The sequence below is a fragment of the Mustela erminea genome, chromosome 13, assembly GCF_009829155.1.
Source record: "Mustela erminea isolate mMusErm1 chromosome 13, mMusErm1.Pri, whole genome shotgun sequence".
Lineage (NCBI taxonomy): Eukaryota > Metazoa > Chordata > Mammalia > Carnivora > Mustelidae > Mustela > Mustela erminea.
Window position 1 is genome coordinate 76,714,022 of NC_045626.1, and position 24,284 is coordinate 76,738,305.

Here is a 24,284-nt window from a genome sequence, read left to right on the forward strand (position 1 = left end):
GCCCGCCCGAGCGGGGTCGGGGGAGGGGGCAGCATGGCCTGTCCGTCCGGCCCCCTTCGCCGCGCTCCTCATCTGCCCCGCGCCGAGCGCTGCCGCCGCCGCCGCCGCCGCCGCTCCGCTGCCCGCGCCGCCCGCGGCTCCCGATGGAGACTGACGCGCCCCAGCCCGGCCTCGCCTCCCCGGACTCGCCGCACGACCCCTGGTACGGCCCGGCCCGGCCCGGCCCGGCCTGCCCGGCCCGCGCCCGCCCCGGCCCCGCCAACATGGCCGATCCGGGTCGGGCCGGGCCTCCCCGGGGCCCGGGCCCGCGCCCCCTGCGCCCTGGCGCCCGGCGCTCACGCGGGCCCTTTGTGTCTCTCCTCCTCCCGCAGCAAGATGTTCATCGGGGGACTCAGTTGGCAGACTACGCAGGGTGAGCGAGTCCGGGAGCGCCCGCCGGCCAGGCAGGGCACCCTGGACCCCCCGGCGCCCCGGAACTGGACACCCCAGCCCGGCCCTGCGCCCTGCTGACCCCGGGCGCCCCCGCGCCCTCTTTCGCGCCCCGCCCGGGGACCCCGAGAGCGCAGGGCGATCGGCGAGCGCGCACGGCCCAGCGGGTGGAGGGGAGGAGATGAGGGGTTCAGGGGGCATCGGGGGGGTGGGCTGGGCCCCCGGGACCCGCCGGCGGCAGCGCCAACTCCGCTCGCACCTGCGGCTCAAACTTTTGTGAGGCGGCTCCCGGAGCGGCGGGAACCCGGCCGGAGCCGTCCCCCCTCCAGCCCAGCTCGGCCCTCGGCTTCCTGGAGCCCCCGTGGGCGCCAGAAGGCTCCACGGGAACTGGGTGAGGGCCACGGGGTGGGGGGGGGCAGTGGAGAGTGCGCAGGCTGCTTGGCGCGGGGGCGGCCGGGCCGCGGCGGGGTCACCGGGGGCAAAGGACGGGGGAAGGGGGGAAGGGCGCGGGCCCCGAGCCGGTCCGAAGGCGGGTGTGTGGTTACAGAAGGGCTGCGCGAATACTTCGGCCAGTTCGGGGAGGTGAAGGAGTGTCTGGTGATGCGGGACCCTCTGACCAAGAGATCCAGGTGAGCCCCTCACCCCCTCCTTCTGCTCCCGGCTCGCCCCCCTCCACCGCCACTCACTGCCTTGTAACCATCTGCCTCTCCCTCACTACCGCGCGCAGGGGTTTCGGCTTCGTCACTTTCATGGACCAGGCGGGGGTGGATAAAGTGCTGGCGCAGTCGCGGCACGAGCTCGACTCCAAAACAGTGAGTGGCCCTCCGGGCGTCGGGGGTCCTTTGGGAGAGGGAGGCCGCCGGAGGAGAGGGGGTCAGGACTCTCCCCAGAGGACAGTTGGATGGGGTTCTTAAGGAAGGAAGGAAGGAAGGAAGGAGTTTTCTGAGTAGAAGGACTACCAAGCTCCGAAACTTTGTCACTAGAGTCGGGGGTGGTGGGGAGAGGAGAAGACTCCCAGGCCTGCGGTGAGATGCTAACATCCCCCAGCCCCTCCCCGTACCTACTAATCTTGGTGCCTCCCGGAGCAGCTTGGGGTGGGGCTAGGTCCCTCCCCTAGCCCAGACTGGGTGAGTCAGGGTTGCAGAGACCCACCCCGTGGCTTCTCTGGACTCTAGTATTTGACTCCCCACCACCACCGTTCCAAACCAATAGCAAAGCATCACCGAGTCCCCCTCTCCTCCCCTCCCCTTTTGGTCTGTGAGCTCCCCGCTTTGTGTGGAAGACAGGAACCTGCTTTGCCCATGAAGGGATTTATGAGAAGGGGACTAGCTTGCCTGGAAACAACCCTTCTGAGGGCTGGATCCGAGGAGAGGCTGCTTTTCTGGCATTCAAACTCCTAAAACATTTTACTGCTGTCCCACTGCTCCCCAGTGTCTTGGGCCCTCCAGGGGGCGCTGGCCCAGGCCCCTGCTCTAGGGGAGAGGGAAAAGGAGAAAGTCAGAGGAGGGGTTACTCTGTGATGGGGTGACCGGAGGCCAGGGGGCTGGGACAGTGTGATCTCTCTCCACACTCCCCCACTCTCCTCCAGCTCTGGGCCTCCCTGCTTGGGTCAGTCCCTGGCTCCTGTTTACCTGTAACAATAGCCGGTTGTGCCCAAGAATTTGCTAAATTACCGCCTGTCCCCAGCTCCTGTTATCTCTGCCCAGTGGCTCCCACTCCTGCTCACAGTAATGAGCAAATGAGGGCAGGCCTCAACTTTGCCGGCTCTGAAAGGATCTTCTTGGCGCAGAGTGAGTGACCCAAGCTGGGAATGGAGAGACAGTGGCCTATTGTTTTTGGTGATTATCTGCCATCAAGCTGCCAGTTCTCCTACCATCCCCTGTCCTCAGAATGCACTGATGGCTTCAGCAGCGCTCAGGAAGCTGAGATTTAGGGACTGGGGCTTGGGAGGGGGCGTGGGGGCGGGGTCATGGAAGATTGATAAGGAGAAGAGAGAAGAGGGAAAGGAGGGTGTGATGGGCATCCTTCTGGGGTTTGGGACTCAAAAAGGCAAGGGCTTTGTGTTTGGCATTCGCTGGCCTGGGTGGGGGGTGGATGGGAGGGAGGTTTATTGTGGGGAGTCTATTTTGGGTTCTGACTTTCACCTTTTATTTACTTGTTGGGTTTTATTTATGTTACCAGCCGTGAGTCAGAGTGGAGGTGGGGTGTGTCAGGGATCGGGTGTGCGTGGGTCTGTGGGACGTGGCTTGGGTACCATCTCCCCATCAGGGTCTGCGCAGGGGGACTGTCTGAGGTGCTCTGGTGGCTGGGGAGGCTGCTTCCAGGAGAGAAGGATGAAAATGTCCGTAGAGGTACGAAATCACATCTTCAGACAGGGGAAATGGGCAGTTGTGATTTCCCCTGGAGCCCAGTGGGACTTTGGGAGAGAGGAGACATTGCCCCAGCATGGATTTTAGAGGTTCCTTCTTTGTGGGCAGGTCTAGTGGGAGAGCCCAAGGAGGCCGATCCCTGGTTCATGCCATTTAGGCAGAGAGGAGCCAGAGCCAGTTGCCTAGAATGAGGCTGAGTTTTGAACGGAAGGAACAAGGTAGACCTTCCCTGCGATTTGCTGGTGAACTTCTGAGTGATATCCACCCAAGTGGGTGGCAAGAAACTCTGGAATGACCGGGCCCCATCGGTCCTGCATTGATCACCATGTCTCTTGCCCTGGCTTTTGCTGTTTATCAGTACCCAGGAGCACCCAGGTGCATCTTGCTTTTCTCCTTTGGTTGTTCACAGCCAAGGGCAAAGGTGGCCTGCTGGCAATAGCACCTTTGTTTGCTCAATGAAGGGCAGTTCACAAAGGGCTGCTTTCACCCCTGTTATCTCATTTGATTCCCCATGGCTGCCCCTGGGAAAAGTGCGTGTGATTACCCCCACTTTGCAGATGAGGGAACTGAGGCTAGAGGGATGGGCAGGTTGCCAAAATCAGAGGCTTGGGCTGGAACCCAGAATTTCTGATGGAGTCCAAGTCCCATGTCCTTGCATGTTACCAGAACCCGCACTCTGATTCACTCCAAGCCTGGCCGCATTTTCGCGTGCAGCCTCAAAGAGAGCTGTGAGATGTCGATGGTATTGAGGGAATAGAACTGAGTCCATTCCTGGTGATTTATGAACTCTTACCTTAAAGCAAAGAGTATTTCCATCCACAAGGCTTCCAAAGTCTGGATTGCATGCCTCACCTAGACAGGTACCTGCGTGAAGTCATTTAGGTGAGAAGGGCCCTCAAGTAGTACCCTGTGCTCAAAGGAGTAAGACTTTGCTTACTTTGTTGGGGTTCCTGCTGTGAGCCAAACACCTTGTCAAGTGCTTTGTAAGCATTATCTCAAAGAGTCTGGGGATAAACCCTTTGGGATGGGTGTTACTGTTTGCGTTTTGCAGGAGAGCTTGGCCCTGAGGCTCAGAGAGGTTAAGTAACTTGCCCAGGGTCTCACAGCTGGGAAAAAATGTAAGTGGGATTTGAACCCAGCAGCCTGGCACTAGGGCCTAAATGCTGAACCACTTCACTTTTCGGCTAGAGGCTGTGGTGATTCCTGTCCCCTCTGTGTCACCTCTGTGTCCTGGGATGAGAGAAGTCTTCAGGGCTGAAGGCTGTGTGCTCACCCATCTGAAGTGCGAGAACCAAGGTCCCTTTATCTCTCCCTTCTCTTTCAGATTGATCCCAAGGTGGCCTTTCCTCGGCGAGCACAGCCTAAGGTGGGTATGTCTGTGTCTGGGAGGAGTCCTGTTACTTCAGGGTGGGGGTCTCCCTAGCATTCCCGTCTATGGGAGATGCTTCTGGAACCTCTGTTGGGAGTGTTTCTGGAATAGACTGGGATGGGAAGACATATCCCTAATGTCCTGGCTTTGTGAATTGAAGACATCCTGCCTCTTTCCATCTGTGCTCTGGGATGAACTGGGAGGGGGCTGCATGTGTTGGAAGAAGGAGGAACCCCTCTGGGGGATTCATTGTCCTGTATTTGAAGCCAGTACCCTTCAGATCCTGAGTCGACTTCTGTCTGACCTCATAGATCACAGCCTCTAAACCCAATGCCCCTGGGGAGGTCAAACCCAGGACAGACACCCCCTGAGGCTGAGCTAGAGTCAGGCCGGGGAGCTGTCTTTAACCCCCAGTCTCCTTCCTACCTACAAGTTTGCTGTATTCAGTTTGCAAAAGGGGAAGGGAGCATGGAGTTGGTCACCTGTTGTCTTTCAACTTGGGTGAGTGGCTGCCCTCCCAGTGTTTTCTTTCTCCGGTGTGGTGGTGAGTTTTTCTGGGTGTGTGTGAATTCTGAGCAGTTGAGCTATATAGCATTCAAGACTTTTGGTGCAGGGTAGGGGTCTGAGATTTTATTCCAGGCCTCAAGGCTACTAGCCAAATCTTAATTTTTAAATGGTTAAATATAGGGGACAGGAAGAAGGGTGATTACAGAGCAGGGAGCGGAGGACCCCTGAGTCTACTAACTCGGGTCCTAGGACTAGGTCCTCCTCCAGGAGATCTCTTTCCCCCTTTGCGAGGGATTGGGTAGGAACCAGGATGCTTTAAGGTCTTGAGCCAGTGGCTTCCACCATGGTGCCCTGCTCCCGCCACAGCAAAGGGAGAGGGACAAGTTGTAGGAGACAGGAAGGGGACATCTCTAGAAGGATCCAGCAGAGGGCCTGAAAGCAATTATGGAGCAGGTATTGGAAGGAAGCCGCACCAGGGAGCACATGGTCGGAATTGGGTTAATTCCATTAAGCAGTTTGGTGACAGAAGGTGCTTTAGTGTTAGGATGGGGCTGGGAATTGCTGTGGATTAGCCATGCGCTCCTGGGGTAATTAGGACCATGTGTTCTTCCTAAAACGGGGCTGGGGCCACAGGGCTGCCAGAGGTTGGTTTGGGAGGAGGTTGAGGAGGAAAATGTCGGCGTTGAGTTCAGGGTAGCCCTGTGATGGGCTTCGGTCTCTCTCAGGGGTGCTGGGAGGGGTCTCTGAGTTACATTATAGGTCTGGGTCACTAACCCGCCCCCTTTCCTGCATTGGTCCTTATGGAAGGCATTTTCCCCTACACAGACCCCAGGGATGGAGGCAGGAGGGAGGCACACTCAAGCCAGCCAGCGTGTGGGGTGCACAGCTGCCCATGACAGGCCTAGAGGCGGGGGTCCATGGGGGAGCTTGGTGAGGGGGGGGGTTCTGAGTAGCTAGGGCCACAGAGAGCTTGTCAGCTGGTGCCCTGGCAGGAGGGCTCGAGCCCCTGCTGGTGGCAGTAGGCCACAGGACTCAGATGCCCACTTTCTCATTCCCTCCCCTTAACAGATGGTGACTCGAACGAAGAAGATCTTTGTGGGGGGGCTGTCAGTGAACACCACGGTGGAGGACGTGAAGCAGTATTTTGAACAGTTCGGGAAGGTGGGTCAAAACCGGGGGTGCTTGCTGGGGGTGCTTTCATGGGCTATGGAAACCCTGCAGAATCAGTCAGTACCAGGCAGAGTCCAGCCAGGTCATTCCAATTCTTGCAAAAAAAAAAAAGGTGAAAAGGGGACTGGGTCCTTTTGTGGGTGAGGCCAGGCTCCTGTCCTGTCTGTGGGCCCCAGCCTCTGGACACAGCCCCAGGGAGAGAAATCACACAGTAGCTGTCCCTGTTGTTGCCCTTCTCCTGTGTTTTTCTCTTGCTTATCTTCATTCTCCCAAGGGAGGCCGCTCTCCCCTAGCCAGTTCAATCTAGTCACCCCTTAGCCTCCTGGGAGTTTGCACCTGTCCAGGCCATGGGCGGTTGCACCTTCCCCCACTTCTTCCTGGTGAGGATGATAAGGAGGCAATAAATATGATTCCCCATTGCACTCAGCACCCTGCTTGCACAGGTGGGAGCTGGGGGGAGGTGCTGATTCCCTAGCTATTTGAGGGGGGTCACTGAGGAGAGCACCCTAAATTCCTGATCAGGCCCAGCAGATTGGCTCTCAGCTCTGAAGTGCATTGAGCTTAAATTTCTGGACCGTTTAGTTTACGAAGGAGATGTGGCATCGTCAGACAATAGGGTGTCCCCAGAAAGGTGAGTGATGGGAGCATCAAGGTCCCATGGGGATATGGCAAAGAGGGGGCCAAGTTTTAAGACTGGTGGTGAAGGAGGGCTGCTGTGCTTAATGCTTAATGTCCCTGGTCTTCCATAACGTGAGACAGTCTACAGGCTTCGTCTCTACCTGCCCATTGAGGCGTTTTCAGTTGCCTGCTAGGCCAAGGGCGGCAGCCTTGGGAATGGGATGTGAGCTGGGGACTGGGTGGGTTTCCAGGGCCCTGTCTCTAGGGGAGAAGAGGAGAGGGTGGGAGGTCCCTTGGCCAGCGGCTGCAGGCGGCGTGGGGGCCAGAGGCCTAGGCTCAGGCGCCTCCGTGGGGACCCGGGTACAGGACGGAGGGCAGGTCGGCGGTCTCGGCCCCAGAGGGAAGGGCGCTCCTGGGAAGCAGCAGGCCCGCTCGGCTCCGGCGGGGTGTCTTTGTGTCTGAGCGCCGAGCATTAGAGCTCGCACTAATCTGATCCAGCAGCTGTGATTGGAGGCCGCCTGCCCCCGGGGCCGGCGTTGCCATGGCAACCGGGCCCCAGGAGAAGCCGTCAGCGGCCGCGTCTTTTGTTCGGGCCTAAATCGGCGTTGGCATGTGAAACCGGCCCGGGGAGGCCAGGGGGAGCCGGAGAATAGGCTGCCAGGGAGCGAGGGGGACAGCCGGGAATGCCAAGGGCCCCGCGGCGGGGGGCCCCCCGCCCGGATCGAGGGGCCGCCGCCGAGGGGGGAACAATGGTCAGCCGCCATGGCTGCCACTCAGGCTTAGCGGCCGCCGAACTTGGCGGCTCCCACTGGTCAGCAGGCCCTGGCCGCCTCCCCTCCCCCTGCCGGAGCCCCCCTGCCCCCGGGTTCCCATGGAGACCAAAGCCTATTAAGGACACTGGGCTGGGAGCCTCCCTCCCCTCAGCTGGCCCCAGGAGGGGACACCAGTGGGGGTCCCCTGGACCCCCAGCCACTTTCCTTGCTCCTTGCCCTGGCCTCAACCCCACTGCCTCGATAGGGGTCTGTCCAGCCAAGGCCGGGATTGAAGGATCTGGGCGGCCAGGAATGGTGCATTTGGATGGTTGGGTGAAGGAAGGCCAGAAGGGCTGTGGATTTGGGCTGAATCACTCTGTGGGTCAGGCAGGAAACTGGAGCTATATAGGATTAAGGAAGTGGGTGTGGCTTTTATTCATTATTTCAAAAATAATTACTGAGTACAAGTCAAGGTGCTAGATAGGATGGCCATCACCATAGCTGACCTGGGCGCTGTCCTCAGGGAACCTTCAAGAGCAAGGAGTATTGGACTGTTCATTCTCTTTCCCCCATGTGACTGTGGGTAAGCCCCTCCCTAATAAAGGTCATAATAGCTATTACTTATTAAGCGCTTACTGTATGCCAGGTAATGTGAGTTCGTGTTACAGGTGCTATGTCATTTATCTCCTCTATACAATTGATAAACACTGTTACACCCATTTTACAGATGAGGAAACCTAGCCCAAGGTTACCCAACCAGCAAATGTGTGATCTTGGATTCCATTTCCAGTCTGTCCTACTTGCAGCCTGTATTTTTATCACAACTGGATTTCTGGATTTCTCTTTTCCATTGTTAAAACAAGAGGGAGGGAAAGATGTGCAGAGCCCAAAGTTTCTGTCCAGTTTGGCCGGTCTAGCTGATTTGGGATTAGACGCAGAATGGGTCCATAAGGATGAGAGTGGCAGGGCTACTCTGGAGCAGGAAGCTCCTTGGGGAGGGGAGGTGTCATTTCCCTCTGAGATCCTCCAGGGACCCCGCTGCCTCCTGGCTTAGTCCTGGATCTCCCAGGGCAGCGTCAGAGACCTGGTGCTGCTTGGCGCCTCAGGAGAGCTGGGGGACCACCCTGTTCAGAGGCTGCCTTCGCCACTTTAATGAGGCAGATAACAGGCTGGAAAGAGAGCCAAGGAGAGTGGAGGAGAGGCTGTACCCAATGGCTTCAGGAACTTTTCCTTCATCCCTTGGGTGTCTGACCATTTGGGGGAGGGTCAGCAGCTAAAATGGGATGTGTGTGTTGGGGGGGTGGAGGGATGGGGATGGGCAGGGTACAGAAACAGCCCTTGATTTCCACCAAGGACAAATCAGACCTTAGCTTAACCCCATGAGGTGGCTGACATTGGCTGAAGAATTAAGAGGACAAGGAGGAAGTACCAGCTGTAGGCAAAGGGAGGGAAATGAGACTGCAGGAGGGAAGCTAAAGCCTTCGGCTGTCCATGTATCCAAGGGGGTGGCTTGAGGGAGTAGCAAGAAGAGAAGACTGGGGTGCGAGGGAGGGGGGCTGATGTAGCCCACTCCCCTTCCTCAGCCCCTGCCCCTCCCCCAGTCAGTGGGAGGCAAGCAGTCCAGGCACTGAACTCTACTTGCTTTAATTACAGCCTCTAGCAAAAGGAAACCTCAATTAGAGGAAAAGATCTGTACCAGCAGAGGGGAGTCAAGTCTGGCTGGAGTGGCTGCTGTCCTCCTGGCCTTTTGCAGAAAGGGAAGAGGCTTTCATTGCCCCGTTTCTATCTTGCTCCCCTATTTCCTTCTTTAGCACCCACTCCGTGCCTCCTCCTCCTCCCAGGCTTGGTCTAGGATTTGCTGTGTGACCTTGGTGGGTGACTCTACCTCTCTGAGCCCATTTCCTTATCTATAGAACGAGGCTCTTACATTGCCGGGACTGTAGAGAGGATGATGGGGCCAAGTGGCAGGCACGTATTTGGTGCTTCATATTTGCAGGCTTGTCCATTGAGAATCTGGTGGTTGGTTGGGAGGTGCCTTGGCATCCAGGTGGGGTAGCAGTTGGAAAGTCCTCCCCTGCACTGGGAGCAGGTTCAAAGCGAAAGCCTAGCCTGCACGAGAGGCACATGGGTGTGGGAGCCCCTGCTGCGGCTTGTGGCGGGTACCCTGGTCTCTTGTGGGTCCACCATGGCAGGCTCTGTTTCAGGTGGACGATGCCATGTTGATGTTTGACAAAACCACCAATCGGCACCGAGGTGAGTGTGGCGCCCTCCCCCTCCCCAGGCCAGGCTGGGGGCCTGTGGTCAGTCAGGGGGCTGCAGGTCACAGCTGCCCTTTCATCTTGCCTCCTGACATCCTATCCCCAAGGATCTGCATCCTCTCTGGGGCCTGGTCTTACAGAAGGCTTTTGTCCCGCCGTTTCCTGTGCTAGAAACTCGCCCAATTGCAGACACCCGAGAGGAGCAGAGGAGCAACCTCCCCCTTCCAAACTGAGCCCTCCCCACACACCCCCACCCCCACCCCCACCCCAGCCTCTGCCCAGCCTGTGTCTGCTGGGGCTTTACCTTGTCCCTGGTAACCAGAGCTTAGGCCAGGCCGCCCCAGGGTCAGGCTGACTGCACAGCCTCCAGCAGTCTGCTCCTGCATTCCACCCCCACCAGCGGGCTGAGCCCAGCCCCCAACCCCCTTGCCCCTGAACCTGTGAGCATCTGGGCCACAGTGTGCATTGCCTGGTTGTTTTTCTCCCAGGGGCCTGGCCTTCTGAGAAATCCCATTCCAACCCCTGGGGCACACCCGGGAGGACATGGTTTGTTTCTCCAGTTGCTTCAGGGTGTATTAGCCTGTTTGGGGATTGGGGTATGTGCTGGGGTGGGTAGGTGTGTATGTATGTGTGTATTTGTATCTGTGCGTGCAACGGTATCTGTGTCTGAATATTTGTATGTGTTTGGTGTGTCAGGGTAACTTTTCACATGTAGAGGGGGCCTTTGTGAGTGCTGCCAGGTATCTGTATGATATATGGGTCCCCAGGTGTGTTGTGTGTGTGTGCACGCGTGTATGGGTATCTGTTTGTCATACATATATGTGACCGTGTACAAATATAGGTTTGTGTGTTTACGCTTCTGTGTAAATGTACATAAGTGTTTGCGTGTGCTCTTCCTTCCTTTGGAAAGCACCTGGGAAGGAGAAAAGGCACGTTGAGTGTATTTTCATGATGGCTGTAATGCTTTCTAATTTGCTGTGTGACCTTGGACAAGTTACTTCACTTCCCTGAGCCTTGGCTTTCACATCTGTAATGCAGGGGCTAGAAACCCTGCCTCAGGAGGCAGGGAGTTGAAAGGTTCCCAGGCTGTGGGCAGAGGCTTTTGTTAACTCTCAGGCACTGGCCTGTAAGAGAGGAGTGCTGGTGTGGTATCACTAGGGCCTGGGTTTTGACCATAAACCCTGGTTTTTGTCCCCACCTTTGCCCTGTAGGGTTCGGGTTTGTCACGTTTGAGAGTGAGGACATCGTGGAGAAAGTGTGCGAAATCCACTTCCATGAAATCAACAACAAAATGGTGAGGGGGGACCGGATGGGTAGAGGTGCAGAGAGAGACGGGGCAGGGGGTTCTCAGAGGTTCTAGAGGCAGGCAGAAGGGCATCACAGTCCTTGGGCAGAGCCGGGTTCTCCTACCCCTTGAAGATCTGGACACTGAAGCCTGTGTCTCCTTGTGGTTATAAAACATGGCTGGTGGAGGCAGAGAGGCCCGATTAACCTTTCTCACTCTACCACTTGCCAGTCTCTTCCTTAGGCAGATGACCTCCTGCTTAGAGCCCTTTTCCACATCTGTGCCCGTAGTACCCCCCTCACGGGTTTGGTGTAAGCCACTACGTACGGCCAAAACCATTTACGTAATCTCTGGCACCCAGCAAGCACTCCATGAATAGTATCTACGAACCTAACAGACAGGAGGCCTGCTAGGGAACCAAAGGGTCTGCAACCCTGCTGTCTGGAGGCGGGACTAACCCTCAGGTCTCATTGCAGGTGGAATGTAAGAAAGCTCAGCCAAAAGAGGTGATGTCGCCAACGGGCTCAGCCCGGGGGAGGTCTCGAGTCATGCCCTATGGGATGGACGCCTTCATGCTGGGCATCGGCATGCTGGGTATGTGCTAGGCCTGCACCTGTGGCTACTTCCTACCCGGAACTGCTCCCAGGGCTCCCAGGGGCTGTGTAGGTGTTGCCTCTCTTCTGTGGGCTGCCCTCCTGCGTGAGTCCCTGGGCGGGAGTGGGGCCTGAGGAGCTCAAGCTTCCCAGCCCACCCAGGGTGGGGCGATTTGGTTGTGGGGTGCTGCCCTCTGGCGGTAGCCAGAAAATGGCCCAGCTGCTCCTTTTTCATTGATCCTTCTGTCCATCTGTCCACTTGTTCATCCATCCATCCATCCATCCAACTCATAGTGATTGAGCAACTATAAAATGCAGAGCAGTGTGCCGGCAAAGAGAGCAGTGACTTTCCTTGGAGCTTTGTGGTCTGGCAGGGAAAACAAGTAAGAATATGAATATATAGGGTTGGATGGAGTTTAGGGGGCGCAGAGGGCATGGGCGTAGGGAACTGGGACGGAGGTTTGGAGAAGCCAGGAAGAAAGTTCCATTTAAGTTGAGGGCTTTGGGTTGAGTTGGGTACTAGTTGCAGAAGGTCAGGGGAGAAAGGAAGGGTGCAGTGTTACAGACAGAGGGGAGAGCATTTACAAAGACCCAGAGACTTTGGGGAAGGCAAAAAGAAAGCAGCTGCTTCTTGTTCACTCAACTGATACCCACTGAGCAGTTTCTGAGACGCAGGCCCTGCCCTCCTGGGCTTTCCCATCAAGCAGGAGGCAGGAGTCAGTAGGTTCATAGCATAGCGTCGGGAGGCTGTGGGAGATCCGAGGAGGCACCCAAAACCCATCTGGTGGTCCGGGAGGCCCCCTGGAGTAAGTGCAGGGCACCATGAGCCTTGGAAGGTAAGCAGGAGCCAACAGTGCTGGGGGCCCACAACGAGGGGGGGGGTGACATCTGAGCTGGGCGCCCCAGGAAGCTCACCGTCTCCCTAGAGAGACAAGATGCATACACACAGAAAGAGAACTGTGTAGAGGAGTCTTTTTGCCAGGAACGGAGGAAGGGGAGCTCTGGGAATTCAGAGGTGGTGGTGGGGGCATGGGGGCCATGGCATGGGCTGGGCATCAGGATTGGGATCACAGATAAAGTGGGTGAGGAAAGCAGCATCCACACAGGGCACTGTTTTGCTTGAAGTTTTCTTTTAACTCTCTATTCGGAAGTAATTTCAAACTTCCAGAAGAGTTGCAAAAATGTGATACAAAAAATATTCATGTACCTTATGGTTAATATTATATCCCATTTGCTTTTACCCATTGTTCTCTCTGTATGCGTATATATGTGTGTATATATAAATGTATAGACACACACACATAATACACTGGTGGTTTTCCACTGAATCATCTGAGCTTAAATTACATGCATTATGGCCCTTAGCCTGTAAATACTTCAATGTGTTATTTCCTAAGATTAGGGGTCTTTCGTCCATGAAGCCACATGATAATAATCCACTTCATACAATTATGTTTTTCCAGTATTTTAATCTATTTCCCAGTTTGCCCAGTAATGTTCTTTATAGCATGTTTTTGCCCCCAGATAGGATCCGGGCTAGATTCCAATATTGCATTCAGTTGTCTTGTCTCGTTAGCCTCCTTCGGTCTGGAACACTGAGACCCGTTTTCTTTCAAGGTGATTCATTAGCTGGTTTTGCCCCATTTTAAAAATGACAAAGAAGGGAAGAGGGGTTAAGAGACTTGGAACCAGTTAGCTCTGAATGCAAATCCCGGTGACACCATTATTGCTCTCTTTGCTTATTGTTACTACTCTCTGATTTTTCTGGCAAAGCTGCAGTTACATATTAGCTGCATACATGTAGCTGGAACCAGGGGCTTGTCCTGGAGATAAGAAATAAAAGATGGGGAAGACAGAAAATCAGTTCTTTGAAAAAACCCTGAGAGGCGCTCCTGGCTGGCTTAGTTGGAGGAAAGTGTGACTCTGGATCTCAGGGTTGGTCCTGAGATTGAGCTCTGTGTTGGGTGTGGAGATTACTTAAAATAAAAACAACAACAACAACAAAGCCCTGTTCAGATAATGTTATCGTTGGTACTATGGGGAAATTGATAAATATTGTAACTAATTGGAGGGAGGAATCTTGTGGAATGACCTCTCCAAGGAGGTGACATTTGAGCTGGGACTTGCACAATGACAAGGACACAGTCACAGGAAAAACTGGCAGGGGGAGAGTGTTCCAGGCAGAGGAAACAGCCTGTGCAAGGTGGAAGGAGCTTGGTGGCTTTGAGAAACAGCGGGGAGGCCAGTGTGCCTGGGGGAGAGTGTAGATGAGGACAGAAGGGAGGCAGGAGCCAGAGCACCAAGGGTCTTGGTCAGACCCTTGGACTATTCTCAGCCAGTGTGGCACCTCTCTGAGCCTCAGTTTTCCCCATCTGTAAAATGGGGTTCCTGATAGTACCTGCCTCTTAGGATTCCTGTGAGGCTTAAGGAGAGATTGAAATATGCAGTAGGCTTAGCCCAGGGCTTGGCATGCAGAAGGTTTTCGATAAATGTGGCTGTTATCTGTGCTGTGAGGTGGGGAGGGAAAAGAGTGGCTCAGATGCTTCCCTGCTGAGCAGGGTCGCAGCACTAGGTGAGGCCCCTGACACTAGCCCCCTCATCCTATCAGGTTACCCCGGTTTCCAGGCCACAACCTATGCCAGCCGGAGTTACACAGGCCTCGCCCCTGGCTACACCTACCAGTTCCCTGGTAAGTCCTGCTTGGTTGTCCCTCTGCTGCCAGCATGTCCCCGGTTCCCCGGGCAGTCTGACTCCTCAGGGCGGTGTCTGGGGGTGCATGGCTGGGGGAGGAGGGGTCTGCCTGCTGGAGGCTTGGAAGGAAGGGCATGTCTGAGGAAGAAGCACCTCTCCCCACCCATTCCCTCCCCGACTCCTCCCCAGAAGGTGGGAACCCCCCACCCGGGGACCCCCCCTCCCACGTGGTCCTGCATGGCACGGTTCTCTCTCAGGCAGATCTTTGCCTGCATCCTGCCTTTTCTCCCCTCCTCAGGCCATTCTGAGTTGCCACTTCCACCAAAGAAAGCATCAGACTTGCGGTGGAAGCCTCCCTGAGGGCCAACGCCAGCTGTGTCTTTTATGGTCACACTTACAATGACCACGTGCTCCACTGAGTCCTCTAAAGGCTCACAAGACTCTTCACGCCCCCCCCCAATGCAGAAAAGCAATCCAAAACCTTGATGATCATCACCCTTATTTGTAATTCAAAAGTAAAAATAACACTAGACCTTAGAGTAGGTGGCAGGAAGCCCAACACAGCTTTGAATTTTGCCATGATGGGTCTTCAGTGTTGTTTTCTTTGAAATATCAGACATCAAATTTTTGCATGCTTTTTTTTCTTTTTCCATTCTGGTTTTTTTTTTTTTTTTTTTTGGTGGGGGGAGCCTTTTTCTTTTTAAGAGGGTCCCTGAGCACTTGCATCCTTTGCCTCTTGGGCTGTCCAGTTTGGCATCCTTCCTCGACATGATGTTGTCTAATCCTGACAACACTCAACGGAGGGACAGACGTCCTCATCTTACAGGTGAGGAAACAGTCCCAGAGAGCAAAGCGACCCATGCTAAGACGACCCATCATCTAGAAGGATGTGGAGCTGGGAACCCAGCCTGAGCCTGACAGGCTCTGAGGTCACGGTTTTTCATCAGTGCTGCCTCGCCAGCTCCTCCCCACAAACAAACAAACAAACACACAGGAGAAGAGGAGGATTCTGGTTGGCATTTTGGTGCAATCTTAATGTCTTTTAAGAAACACCAGAACAGTCGCTCTGGCATTGGCCAGCGCCCAGGGTGTAGGTGGCAACTCTGCCTGTTCTTTTTCTCTCTGTCTCTCCTCTGCCTTCTCCACCTTTGCCTGCTGGGCACCGTGCTCTCCCCATCCCAGTTCTGGGGTCCTGTGCATGGCCTCTCCCCCTACCCAGTGTCCCTGTGGGTTCACCCGTCCTCCCTGGGCCGTGCCCCAGGGGCCTCCCCTGGATCTTCCTAAGCTGTTTTACGTTTCATTTTAGAATTCCGTGTAGAGCGGACCCCTCTCCCGAGCGCCCCAGTCCTCCCCGAGCTTACAGGTCAGTCGCTCGGATTTCCTACACCTCATAGGCCACACGGGGAGAAAGAGGAGGACCCAAGGGCCTTCCCTGGGGAAAGCTAGTGGGACCCTTTTCTCCTGTCCAGCAGCGCTCTGGCTGTGGGGACAACAGACTCTGCCCGGGCCCTGGCCAGTCTGTGTAGCTCATGGCCCTGAAGGGTGGGGCATGGGGCCAAGCCCAGCAGATGGAGGAGAAATCACTCATTCATCTATTTGGCAAATATTTATCTAGCGCCTCCCATGTGCCAGGCACCGAGTAGACTAGACTCTGGGATTCAGCAGTGAAGACGCCAGGGCCTCACACTCAGACTAGAGTGGGCCGGGTGGGGTCTTGGACACACTGGAGTGCGCATGCCTCCACTCTGTGCCAGCCGACCCTTGCCGGGAGGGGATGCCCACCTAGTACTCGGAGATCTCAGTTTCAGAGGGAAGCCAGAAACCCAGCTTTTGCTTCTGAATGGATTTTTCAATAGTTCTCAGATGTTGGCAACGAATTCGAAATTGTTAAACCACTGCAGGCCAAATGAAACCTTTGTGAGGGCCAAATCCAGCCCTCAGGCTGCCCGTTTGCAGCTTCCGAACAAGCTGCCTGAAGGTGCGCTTGGCCTCCTCTGGAGCCATCTCTCCCCCTGCAGCTTTTGCTTGGGACCCGCAGCCCCTGCTTGGGGGCTGGGGGCGTGGCCAAGTCCGGGAGGAGGGGCGGGGCATGTGCAGCGAAGGTGGGCTGCAGGGGGTTTCTCTGTTCAACCTGCTTCTCCCCCCACCTCAACCCAGACTCCCCCCCCCCCCAACCTGGCCGTGTGTGGAGGACGTGAGCATGGATGCAGCTTGCGATGACACCTTCCTTCCAAGGGGTGCTCGGGGGGTCCCCCAAAATGGGGAAAGGGGCAGAAAACTAGGGGGTGAGGAAAGGGGAGGGAGTAAAGAGCCCTTGTAGGTGGCAGGTGGTAAAAGCCTCTCCCTGAGCAGAGTTGGGTTTGACCCACCATGGGGATGTTGGAAGGAGGCTTCTTTTCTCCTCATTTCAGAACTTTGTGCTGAGGACCTACCACGTGGGTTACTCAGCCAGGCCCCAGGGGCATGGCAGGGACAAGACAGGGCCAGGCCCTGCTCTCACAGGACGTGCAGTCTAGAGAGAAAACCAAATACTTATTATATAAATGAGTAATTCCTTACAGTTGTGATAAGCAGTTACTCAGGTTGGCTGCGCTGACTTTGTGGAAATGTCTAACCAGACCGAGAACCAGGCACCAGACAGAGCCCAGCCCCTGGCCTTAAAAGAACTGAGAGAAGACAGGTCCTCTCAGCGGCCGGGTTGGTGCAGGGGAGGGGGTTTTCCCTGGAGGCCTGGAGTTTGGACTCTTCTCTTGCCTTCAGGGGTTGTGGGTGTTTCCTTCAGGCATTCAGGAGACATTTATCATGCCAGATGCTCTTCCAGGTGGGGATTCAGCCATGAATGAGACGGACAAGGTCCCTGGCTCCTGGCGCTGGTATTTCAGTGGAGAGAGACAGCAGTAAATAAGTAGACAAACAAATGAAGTAATTGCAGAGGGTGAGAAGTTCCACAGGGAAAATAAAACAGGGAGATGCTCTAAGGCCTTAGGGCCAAGGGCAGGAGGCTGCCGTAGCGAGGATGGCCAAGGAAGGGGGACCTCAGGGTGAGGAGCCAATTGTATTGGCTCGTAGGCAAGGCTCCTCCACAGTTTAGGAATCATGCTGTCCCCAGACTTTAATCTCCCAGACCCAAGGCTGTTCAGAGGCCATTTCCGGAGTCCCTAGCCCCAATCCAGTACCAGTTCTGCGTCAAGGTCACCAAAACAGCCCCACGGGGTGCATTTTGGAATGGGAGACTGTATTCCTGAGGGCAAATGCCAACTCAGGACTCTGGGTGGGGTGCGGCCTCAGGGGCTGCAGTGGCAGAGCCAGACGGTAGAGGGCGCTCACCCACTACCGCAGCCCCAGGGAGCTCCAGGTTCAAGCCAACCCCTTATTTAAGAAGAGGAGCCTATTAGGGGCGCCTGGCTGGCTTAGTCCTTAGAGCATGCAACTCTTGGCCTCCAGGTTGTGAGTTCAAGCCTCCCATTGGGTGTAGAGATATCTTAGGGGTAAAAAGAAGAGGTTCCTTTTACTCCTTCAGCATTTATTAAACACCTACTAGGTGTAAGACAGGGTGCTGGGCGCCATGGAGGTGGATATAGCAGTATCTGTATCTGAAGAAGGGAACCAAGAAAAGGAGCTAGGGGAACTTGGGGGAGATAGTGGTTGTTTTCTCGGGAAACAGCGGGGAGCCCTGAGGCGGGGAATTGGGTGCATATAATTTACCGAGGGTGCGGCCTCAGGAGAAGGACAGTGAGTGAAACAGGAGAAGCAGAAGGGCTGAAGCCCAACTGTGGCCTGGACTGGAGTCTGGCTTCCTCTCGATCCCACCGGGAGCTCTGAGACAGGCACTGCATCTCAGTGTTGGCCCCACCTTGAGGCAACAGGCCTGGCTTCTCATACCCCATGTCAGTCAGCCACTGGCTGCGGTCGCCTGGGGTTGGGTTGCTGGCCATCACCTCCTGGGGGCCTCTGGGCTAGGTGGTCCCATCTGGTCAATGGCACTCTCTAGAAAAGGGGACATCGCTCAGAGCAGCTCAGGGTGGGGTGCCCCACTCCCCACCTTGTGTTGTTCAGGTGTGTCACTTGAGTTTGGGGGTGGGAGAAAACTGAGGTTGAGTCCGTTGCTAGGAAGCTGTCCACTCTCCTACCTTTCTCCACCCATTCTGTGGGTCAAGGCACAGCTGGTGCCCTAAGGGAGTGCCTTCTGCCTCGATGCGGATGCCTCGCTGCCCAGAGGGGGCCTCCGTTGTCCACTCCAGTCCCCTCACCCAGCACACTGAAGTGCCCATACCTTTCCTTTCAGCCATTCCTCTCACTGCTTACGGACCAATGGCGGCAGCGGCGGCAGCGGCAGCTGTTGTTCGAGGGACAGGTGAGGACTTCTGGGGTGCAGGAAGCAGAGGAGAGGTGTTCGGGGCAGACAAGTCTAGAGGGGAGAGGAGGTAGCTACTGCCACCCTTTTTCAGAAGGACTTATTTATTTATTCCTTTGCTCCCCAAGTATTAAGAGAGCACCTGGCGAGCCAGCCAGGAAGGAGGCTCCTGTCCTCCAGAGCTTACAGGCTGGTGGGGGCATCAGGTGTGACAGAGGCAGGCATTCTGAGGGACAAGCCTGCTCTGCTGGAGGGAGCCTGGTACCAGAGGTGCTCATAGCCAGAGCCTCTCAGGAAGGCTTCCAGAAGGACACACCCCTTAACTTCCAACTTGAAGGCAAAGTGGAAGAAAAGCGTCCCACGCAGAGGCCAGTTAGCCTGGGGGGAGTACAGGATCAGGGCATGCGGAGGACGAGCAGGAGGAACCAGGTCCTGGGAGACACAGAACATTGAAGCAGCGGAGCGATGTCTATTTGGGGAAAATGCACTGGGCTGTCAGATGTGGGAAGTTAGCAGGGGCTCAGGAGGGGAGGCCTGGAGGTCAACGGGGAGGCGACAAAGTGGACAGACGAGCTGGTGGCGGTGGATGGACCTGGGGAGACCTCCAGGGAGTGGACCCACTGTCCCTCTGGGATGTAAGGATAAGGGAGAGGGAAGGCTCAAGGTCATGTTAAGTGGGTGGGATAGGTTTTGTTTACGGCCGGGGTGGGGGGGTGTTGTGGGGCAGCAGTGGGCGCCGGGGCTATCACCGTCTTCTTTCTGGGTTGCCAGGCTCTCACCCCTGGACGATGGCTCCCCCTCCAGGTTCAACTCCCAGCCGCACAGGGGGCTTCCTGGGGACCACAAGCCCTGGCCCCATGGCCGAGCTCTATGGGGCAGCCAACCAGGACTCAGGGGTCAGCAGTTACATCAGCGCTGCTAGCCCCGCCCCCAGCACCGGTTTTGGCCACAGTCTTGGGGTGAGTGGCCAGTCCTGGAAGACTCACAAGTTGGAGGAGGCAGAGGTTTTGTCTGTCTGCAGGGGCAGAAGGGGGCTGAGGGAGGATGGATGGAAAGAGACGGTCACCAAGGGGGAACAGTGGGGCTCATCATTCAGTCCGTGGGCCAGGCATGAGGTGGGCTCTGGGGATATCACGCAGGCTCACTGTCTCTGGCCACATGGAGGCTAGATTCTAGCTCAGGGGTGCCCTCATTTTAACCAGGGTACTGGTAATACGCAGATCCCAAGCCCTACCCTAGAGTGTCTTCTCCTGCGTCTGCAGTGGGGGCAGTATGGCAGGGCTAGACAAGGGTCTGTGCCTCACCCTCGGTGTTCCTCAGAAGAAAGGAGCCCCTGGGCCTTCTCTGCATCCCTAGGAATTCTAGGATTCAAATTCTTTTCTCCCCAGGGCCCCTTGATTGCCACAGCTTTCACCAATGGGTACCACTGAAGCAGGAAACAGGTGGCAGGAGGTGAGGAGGTGGGCCAGGGTCTGGGGTGGGGGTGGCACTGGGGAGGCTGGCACCCGGTAGCGCTGTCTGGCCCGCAGACCTTGTCCCCACCTTTATGGAGCCCATGGTGCAGGGCGGAGACAGAACTTACATGACCTCAGTGGTCAATGAACCTGAAAAGCTGATCAGCCTGCTACATAAAAAATGTAAATGAAAACCACTAAGACAGTCCATGCCACCTGTCAAAGATTTTTTTTTAAGATACCTAATGCCCAACATTGATGAGGGTGTAGGGGAAGCAACAGGTAACTTGTCTCAGGGTTTCCAAAGGGCAGACTGGCACTGTTTATCCAGATGTTAAACATTCATGCCCTTGACCCAGCGAGTCCACTTCTAGGCATTTATTTAAAAAACTGCAAAAAATCGGTGTACCTGGCTGGCTCAGTTGGAAGAGGGTGTGATTCTTCATCTCAGGGTCTTGAGTTCAAGCCCCATGTTGGGTGTAGAGATTACTTAAATAAAATTTTTTTAAAAATTTAAAAACTGCAAAACACTGAAATGTCCATCAAAGGGAGAGTGGGTAATAAGTCAGCATATGCATACACCGGCATATTACACGGCCATGAAAACGGGATGCTGTCAGCATACATGCATGTCCAGAGAGAGAGAGAGCGAGAAGTCTGTACACATGGTCACAGGGGGATCCTGGGTGAACCTGGGGCATTTTGTTTGTTCCTTCCTGCATTGATTCCAACGACCATTAGTGGAACACTGTTTCAGGAAAGAGGGATGTAGGAGACAGAAAAGGCCCCTCTTATGCTACAGACAAAAATCAAGTGGACCAATGATGAACTTCCAAATTACGTGTGAAGAGGCTGCTTGAGATTAGAGGTTCAGAGAAAGTGCCTCCGAGAAGGCGAGAGGGCGCCACTTGAATAAATCCAGTCATGCAAAAATCTAGGGAAAGGGCATTCCTCACAGGGAACAGAGCCTGAGAAGTGTGTGAACAGAGCTCTGCTAGGAGAGGCTGCCTGCGTTCCAGGAGCCCCTAAGAGAGGCGGGGGCGGAGACAGGTAGCCGCCCTGCGTCCCCCTAACCTCCTGCTGTGTTCCAGCGCCCCAGCCTGCAGCTGACTGAGGACCACAGTGAGCCAGCGAGGGGGCGGGGACACCTCAGCCGCAGCCGCCGCCGCCCCCTCCCCCGCAGCGACTCGGACCGCTACTGCCTGCCCCCCACTCCCTGGGCCCGGCCCCTGCCCTGCTGCCCCCGGACAGCGTCTGGCTCCCCTACTAACCTCCCTCTCTTCCGCCCTTGGCTCCCCTACCCCACCTGCCCCTCCTGCCCGCTTTTATTTATTTTGGATTAGCCGGTTGCCCCCCACTCCCTTGGTTCTCCCCTCTCAGGTCTGTGCCCCTCCCTTCCTGCCGCGCCCCCATAGGACCCTCCCCCCCCAGAAGGCTTTTGTATTTGTGCATAGCTAGAGTGAGGGCGGAGGGGGTCTGCTATAGGCCGCAAGCCCTATGCTTGTTTTTTATTCTGGTTTCCCCTCCTTTTCTCTTTACCTTTTTTTTTTTTTTTTTTTAAAGAAACCGTTTTTTAAACTATTTCTAGGTTTGTGAATGTGAAGCCCCAGGCCGCAGGGGGCAAGGGGCCAGGTGCCCCCCACCAGCTGAGAACAAAATGTCTATGTGGGTGTGGGCCCCTGGCCACCTCCCTCCAGCCCTGGAAAGGAGGACAGGGTTGTGTAGGCCAGGCCAAGCCCCTGGAACCATCCCGTCCTGTATCATATGTAAATACTGTGAGGTGAAGCCCCTACCCCTCTCTTAAGACCCCTTGGGGGTGAGGGCATTGCCTCACCCCACCTGGCAAAGGTCTCCCCCTGTGTTTCTGTCTCCTCCTCAGACACCGTTACTGTAAGCTTGCAGGCCTCAACTGTGGCCAAGGCAAGCCCGCTCACTCAGGCCCTAGGGGTCAAGGCCTTGGGCCTGCTCACCCCAAAAACCCAGCGTGGGGGCAAGGGGTGAGGAAAGAGAAGGGCTCGCCCGGAGCCACTGCTGGAAAGGAATTAACTCTCCAAAGGTCTCCCTCTGCCCCCTAGCTAGGTAAGGCCTTCATGGTTTCTGCTCTGAGCCCCCGCCCCACGAGCAGGCATCAAGGGGGCACTTTGGGAAGGGGTGGAACCCAGGGGATAGCAAAGGGCTTCTCAGGGAACCCCCACATTTTCTCACTGAAGTTTCCCACCAGGATGGTCCCATGGCCAGAGCCCCTTGGCAGCCCGAGCCCCCCCAAGTCCCCTTCAAAGGAAAAAGAGGCTCAGGGTCTGACTCTTCATGAACAGTGAGTGACCTGGCTGGCCCGGCAGGGCTGAGGCCTACCTGCCTGTTGTTGTCCCTCTCTCTGTGTCCCTCTCTCCCAGGTCTGAGGCTGGGGACCTAAGTTCTCTTCCCCATCATAGTTCCCATCCCTGAAAACCCCCTTTGGAGAGTTAATTGTCTGTGTGAGGTGCTTAACCTATTAGCCCTGAGAACACAAAGCAATAATCTTTGTTACTGAGATGCGCGGCTGTTCGTGGTTTTGTTTTTGTTTTTTGTTTTTTTTTTTTTTAATGTTTCCTAATAAAAAAGAAGCTGCATTTTATTGGTTTTTATTTTTAATTTTCTACACGTTTGAGCTGAGTCATGAGAGACTCAGCTTCCTTCTCCTCCCTTGTGACCCCATCCCACCCCCTCTGGGCCCCCCCATGGGCTCAGGGCCCTGGAATTCCGTTTTCTGATTTGTTTGGGGAATTTTTTTAAAAAGATGTTACACGGTGTTTTGAAGCCAGCAAGTTACCACCCTCCGGTGTCTCTTCTCTCCACATCTGTAACTTCTTTTTCCAGGTTTTATTTTCAGTTTTAAATTCCTAATAAATTATTTGAAAACGGTGCTGGCTTTGTGAGTCTCTTCCAACTCTGTGTACGTTCAGGTCCAAGGACCCCGGTGACAGCCTGTTTTCTCCTACCTTCTGTTCTTCCCCTGAAAGTCTACACTTTCCATTTGACCAGCTTCCATTGACAACTTCTTGAGCAGCCTCAAAGCTTACTGTTGTTGATGACAGAGAACTTCATGCCTATTAAGATGGCCATTATTTTTATTTATTTATTTATTTGACAGACAGATCACAAGCAGGCAGAGAGGCAGGCAGAGAGAGAGAGGAGGAAGCAGGCTCCCCGGTGAGCAGAGAGCCCGATTCGGGGCTTGATCCAGGACCCTGAGATCATGACCTGAGCTGAAGGCAGAGGCTTTAACACACTGAGCCACTCAGGCGCCCATGGTCATTATTTTTTTAAAAGGGGAGGGGAGGGGAGATAAGTGTTGGTGAGGATGTGGAGAAATTGGAAACCCCATGCATTGCTTGTGGAATGGAAAACGGTGCATCTACGCTGAGAAACAGTCTGGTGGTTCCTCAAAAATCTAAATACTGAATTACCATATGATCCAACAACTCCACTCCTAGGTATATACACCCCAAGGATTTGAAAGCAGGGACTCTCATACTTACACACCAGTGTTCATAACAGCATTACCCACCATGGCCAAAAGGTGGATACCATCCAAGTTTCCAACAACAAATGAATGGGTAGGTAAAAATGTGCTCTGGCCATACAATGGAATATTACTCCGCCAGAAAAAGGAGTGAGGTGCTCGTACATGCAGCAACCCTAATGAGGGCCACCTGGCTGGCTCAGTAGGCAGAGCATGCAACTCTTAATCTCGGGGTTGTAGGTTCAAGCCCCACATTGGGTGTAGAAATAAAAATATATTTGGGGGCACCTGGGTGGCTCGGCTCAGGTCATGATCCAGGGTTCTGGGATGGAGCCCTGAATGAGGAGGCTCCCTGCTCAGTGGGAAGCCTGCTGCTTCTTCTCCCTCTGCCCCTGCTTGTGTTCCCTCTCTCACTGTCTCTCTGTCAAATAAATAAAATCTTTTTTAAAAAGGGGGGGCGTCTGAGTGGCTCAGTAGGTTAAGCCTCTGCCTTCGGCTCAGGTCATGATCTCAGGGTCCTGGGATTGAGCCCCGCATCAGGCTCTCTGCTCAGCAGGGAGCCTGCTTCTCCTCTCCCTCTCTCTGCCTGTCTCTCTGCCTATTTGTGATCTCTCTCTGTCAAATAAATAAATAAAATCTTAAAAAAAAGAAAAAAGAAAGGAGCTTGCAACTCTTAATCTCAGGGTGTGGGTTCAAGCCCCACGTTGGGTGTAAAGATTGTTTAAAAAACAAACAGGGGTGCCTGGGTGGCTCAGTCAGTTAAGCATACTCTTGATTTTGGCTCAGGTCATGATCCCAGAGTCCTGGGATCGAGCCCTACATCGGGCTCTCTGCTTGGCAGGGAGCCTGCTTCCACCCCCACCCCTTCTGCCTACCTCTCTGTCTACTTTGTAATCTCTGTCTGTCAAATAAATAAATAAAATATTAAAAAAA

The 24,284-nt window shown here is 55.1% G+C and overlaps 1 protein-coding gene across 8 annotated transcripts; it reads left to right on the forward strand.

Annotated features, from left to right (window-relative positions):
• On the forward strand, positions 1-22,751 carry MSI1 (musashi RNA binding protein 1). Of its 8 annotated transcripts, none has more exons than XM_032310877.1 (15): positions 1-202; positions 372-412; positions 977-1,058; positions 1,157-1,241; positions 4,123-4,164; positions 5,743-5,835; positions 9,419-9,467; positions 10,684-10,766; positions 11,234-11,351; positions 13,959-14,039; positions 15,348-15,404; positions 18,327-18,395; positions 19,167-19,354; positions 19,784-19,847; positions 20,941-22,751. In XM_032310877.1, exons 1-14 carry the CDS (start codon positions 144-146, stop codon positions 19,823-19,825), a joined length of 1,089 nt encoding a protein of 362 aa, XP_032166768.1. In that variant the 5' UTR covers positions 1-143; the 3' UTR covers positions 19,826-19,847; positions 20,941-22,751. The 8 variants fall into 8 exon arrangements, with proteins under 8 accessions (XP_032166768.1, XP_032166770.1, XP_032166771.1 ...); XM_032310879.1 differs by having other exon boundaries at positions 19,200-19,354; XM_032310880.1 differs by lacking the exon at positions 15,348-15,404.
• The last annotated feature ends 1,533 nt before the right edge of the window (positions 22,752-24,284 follow it).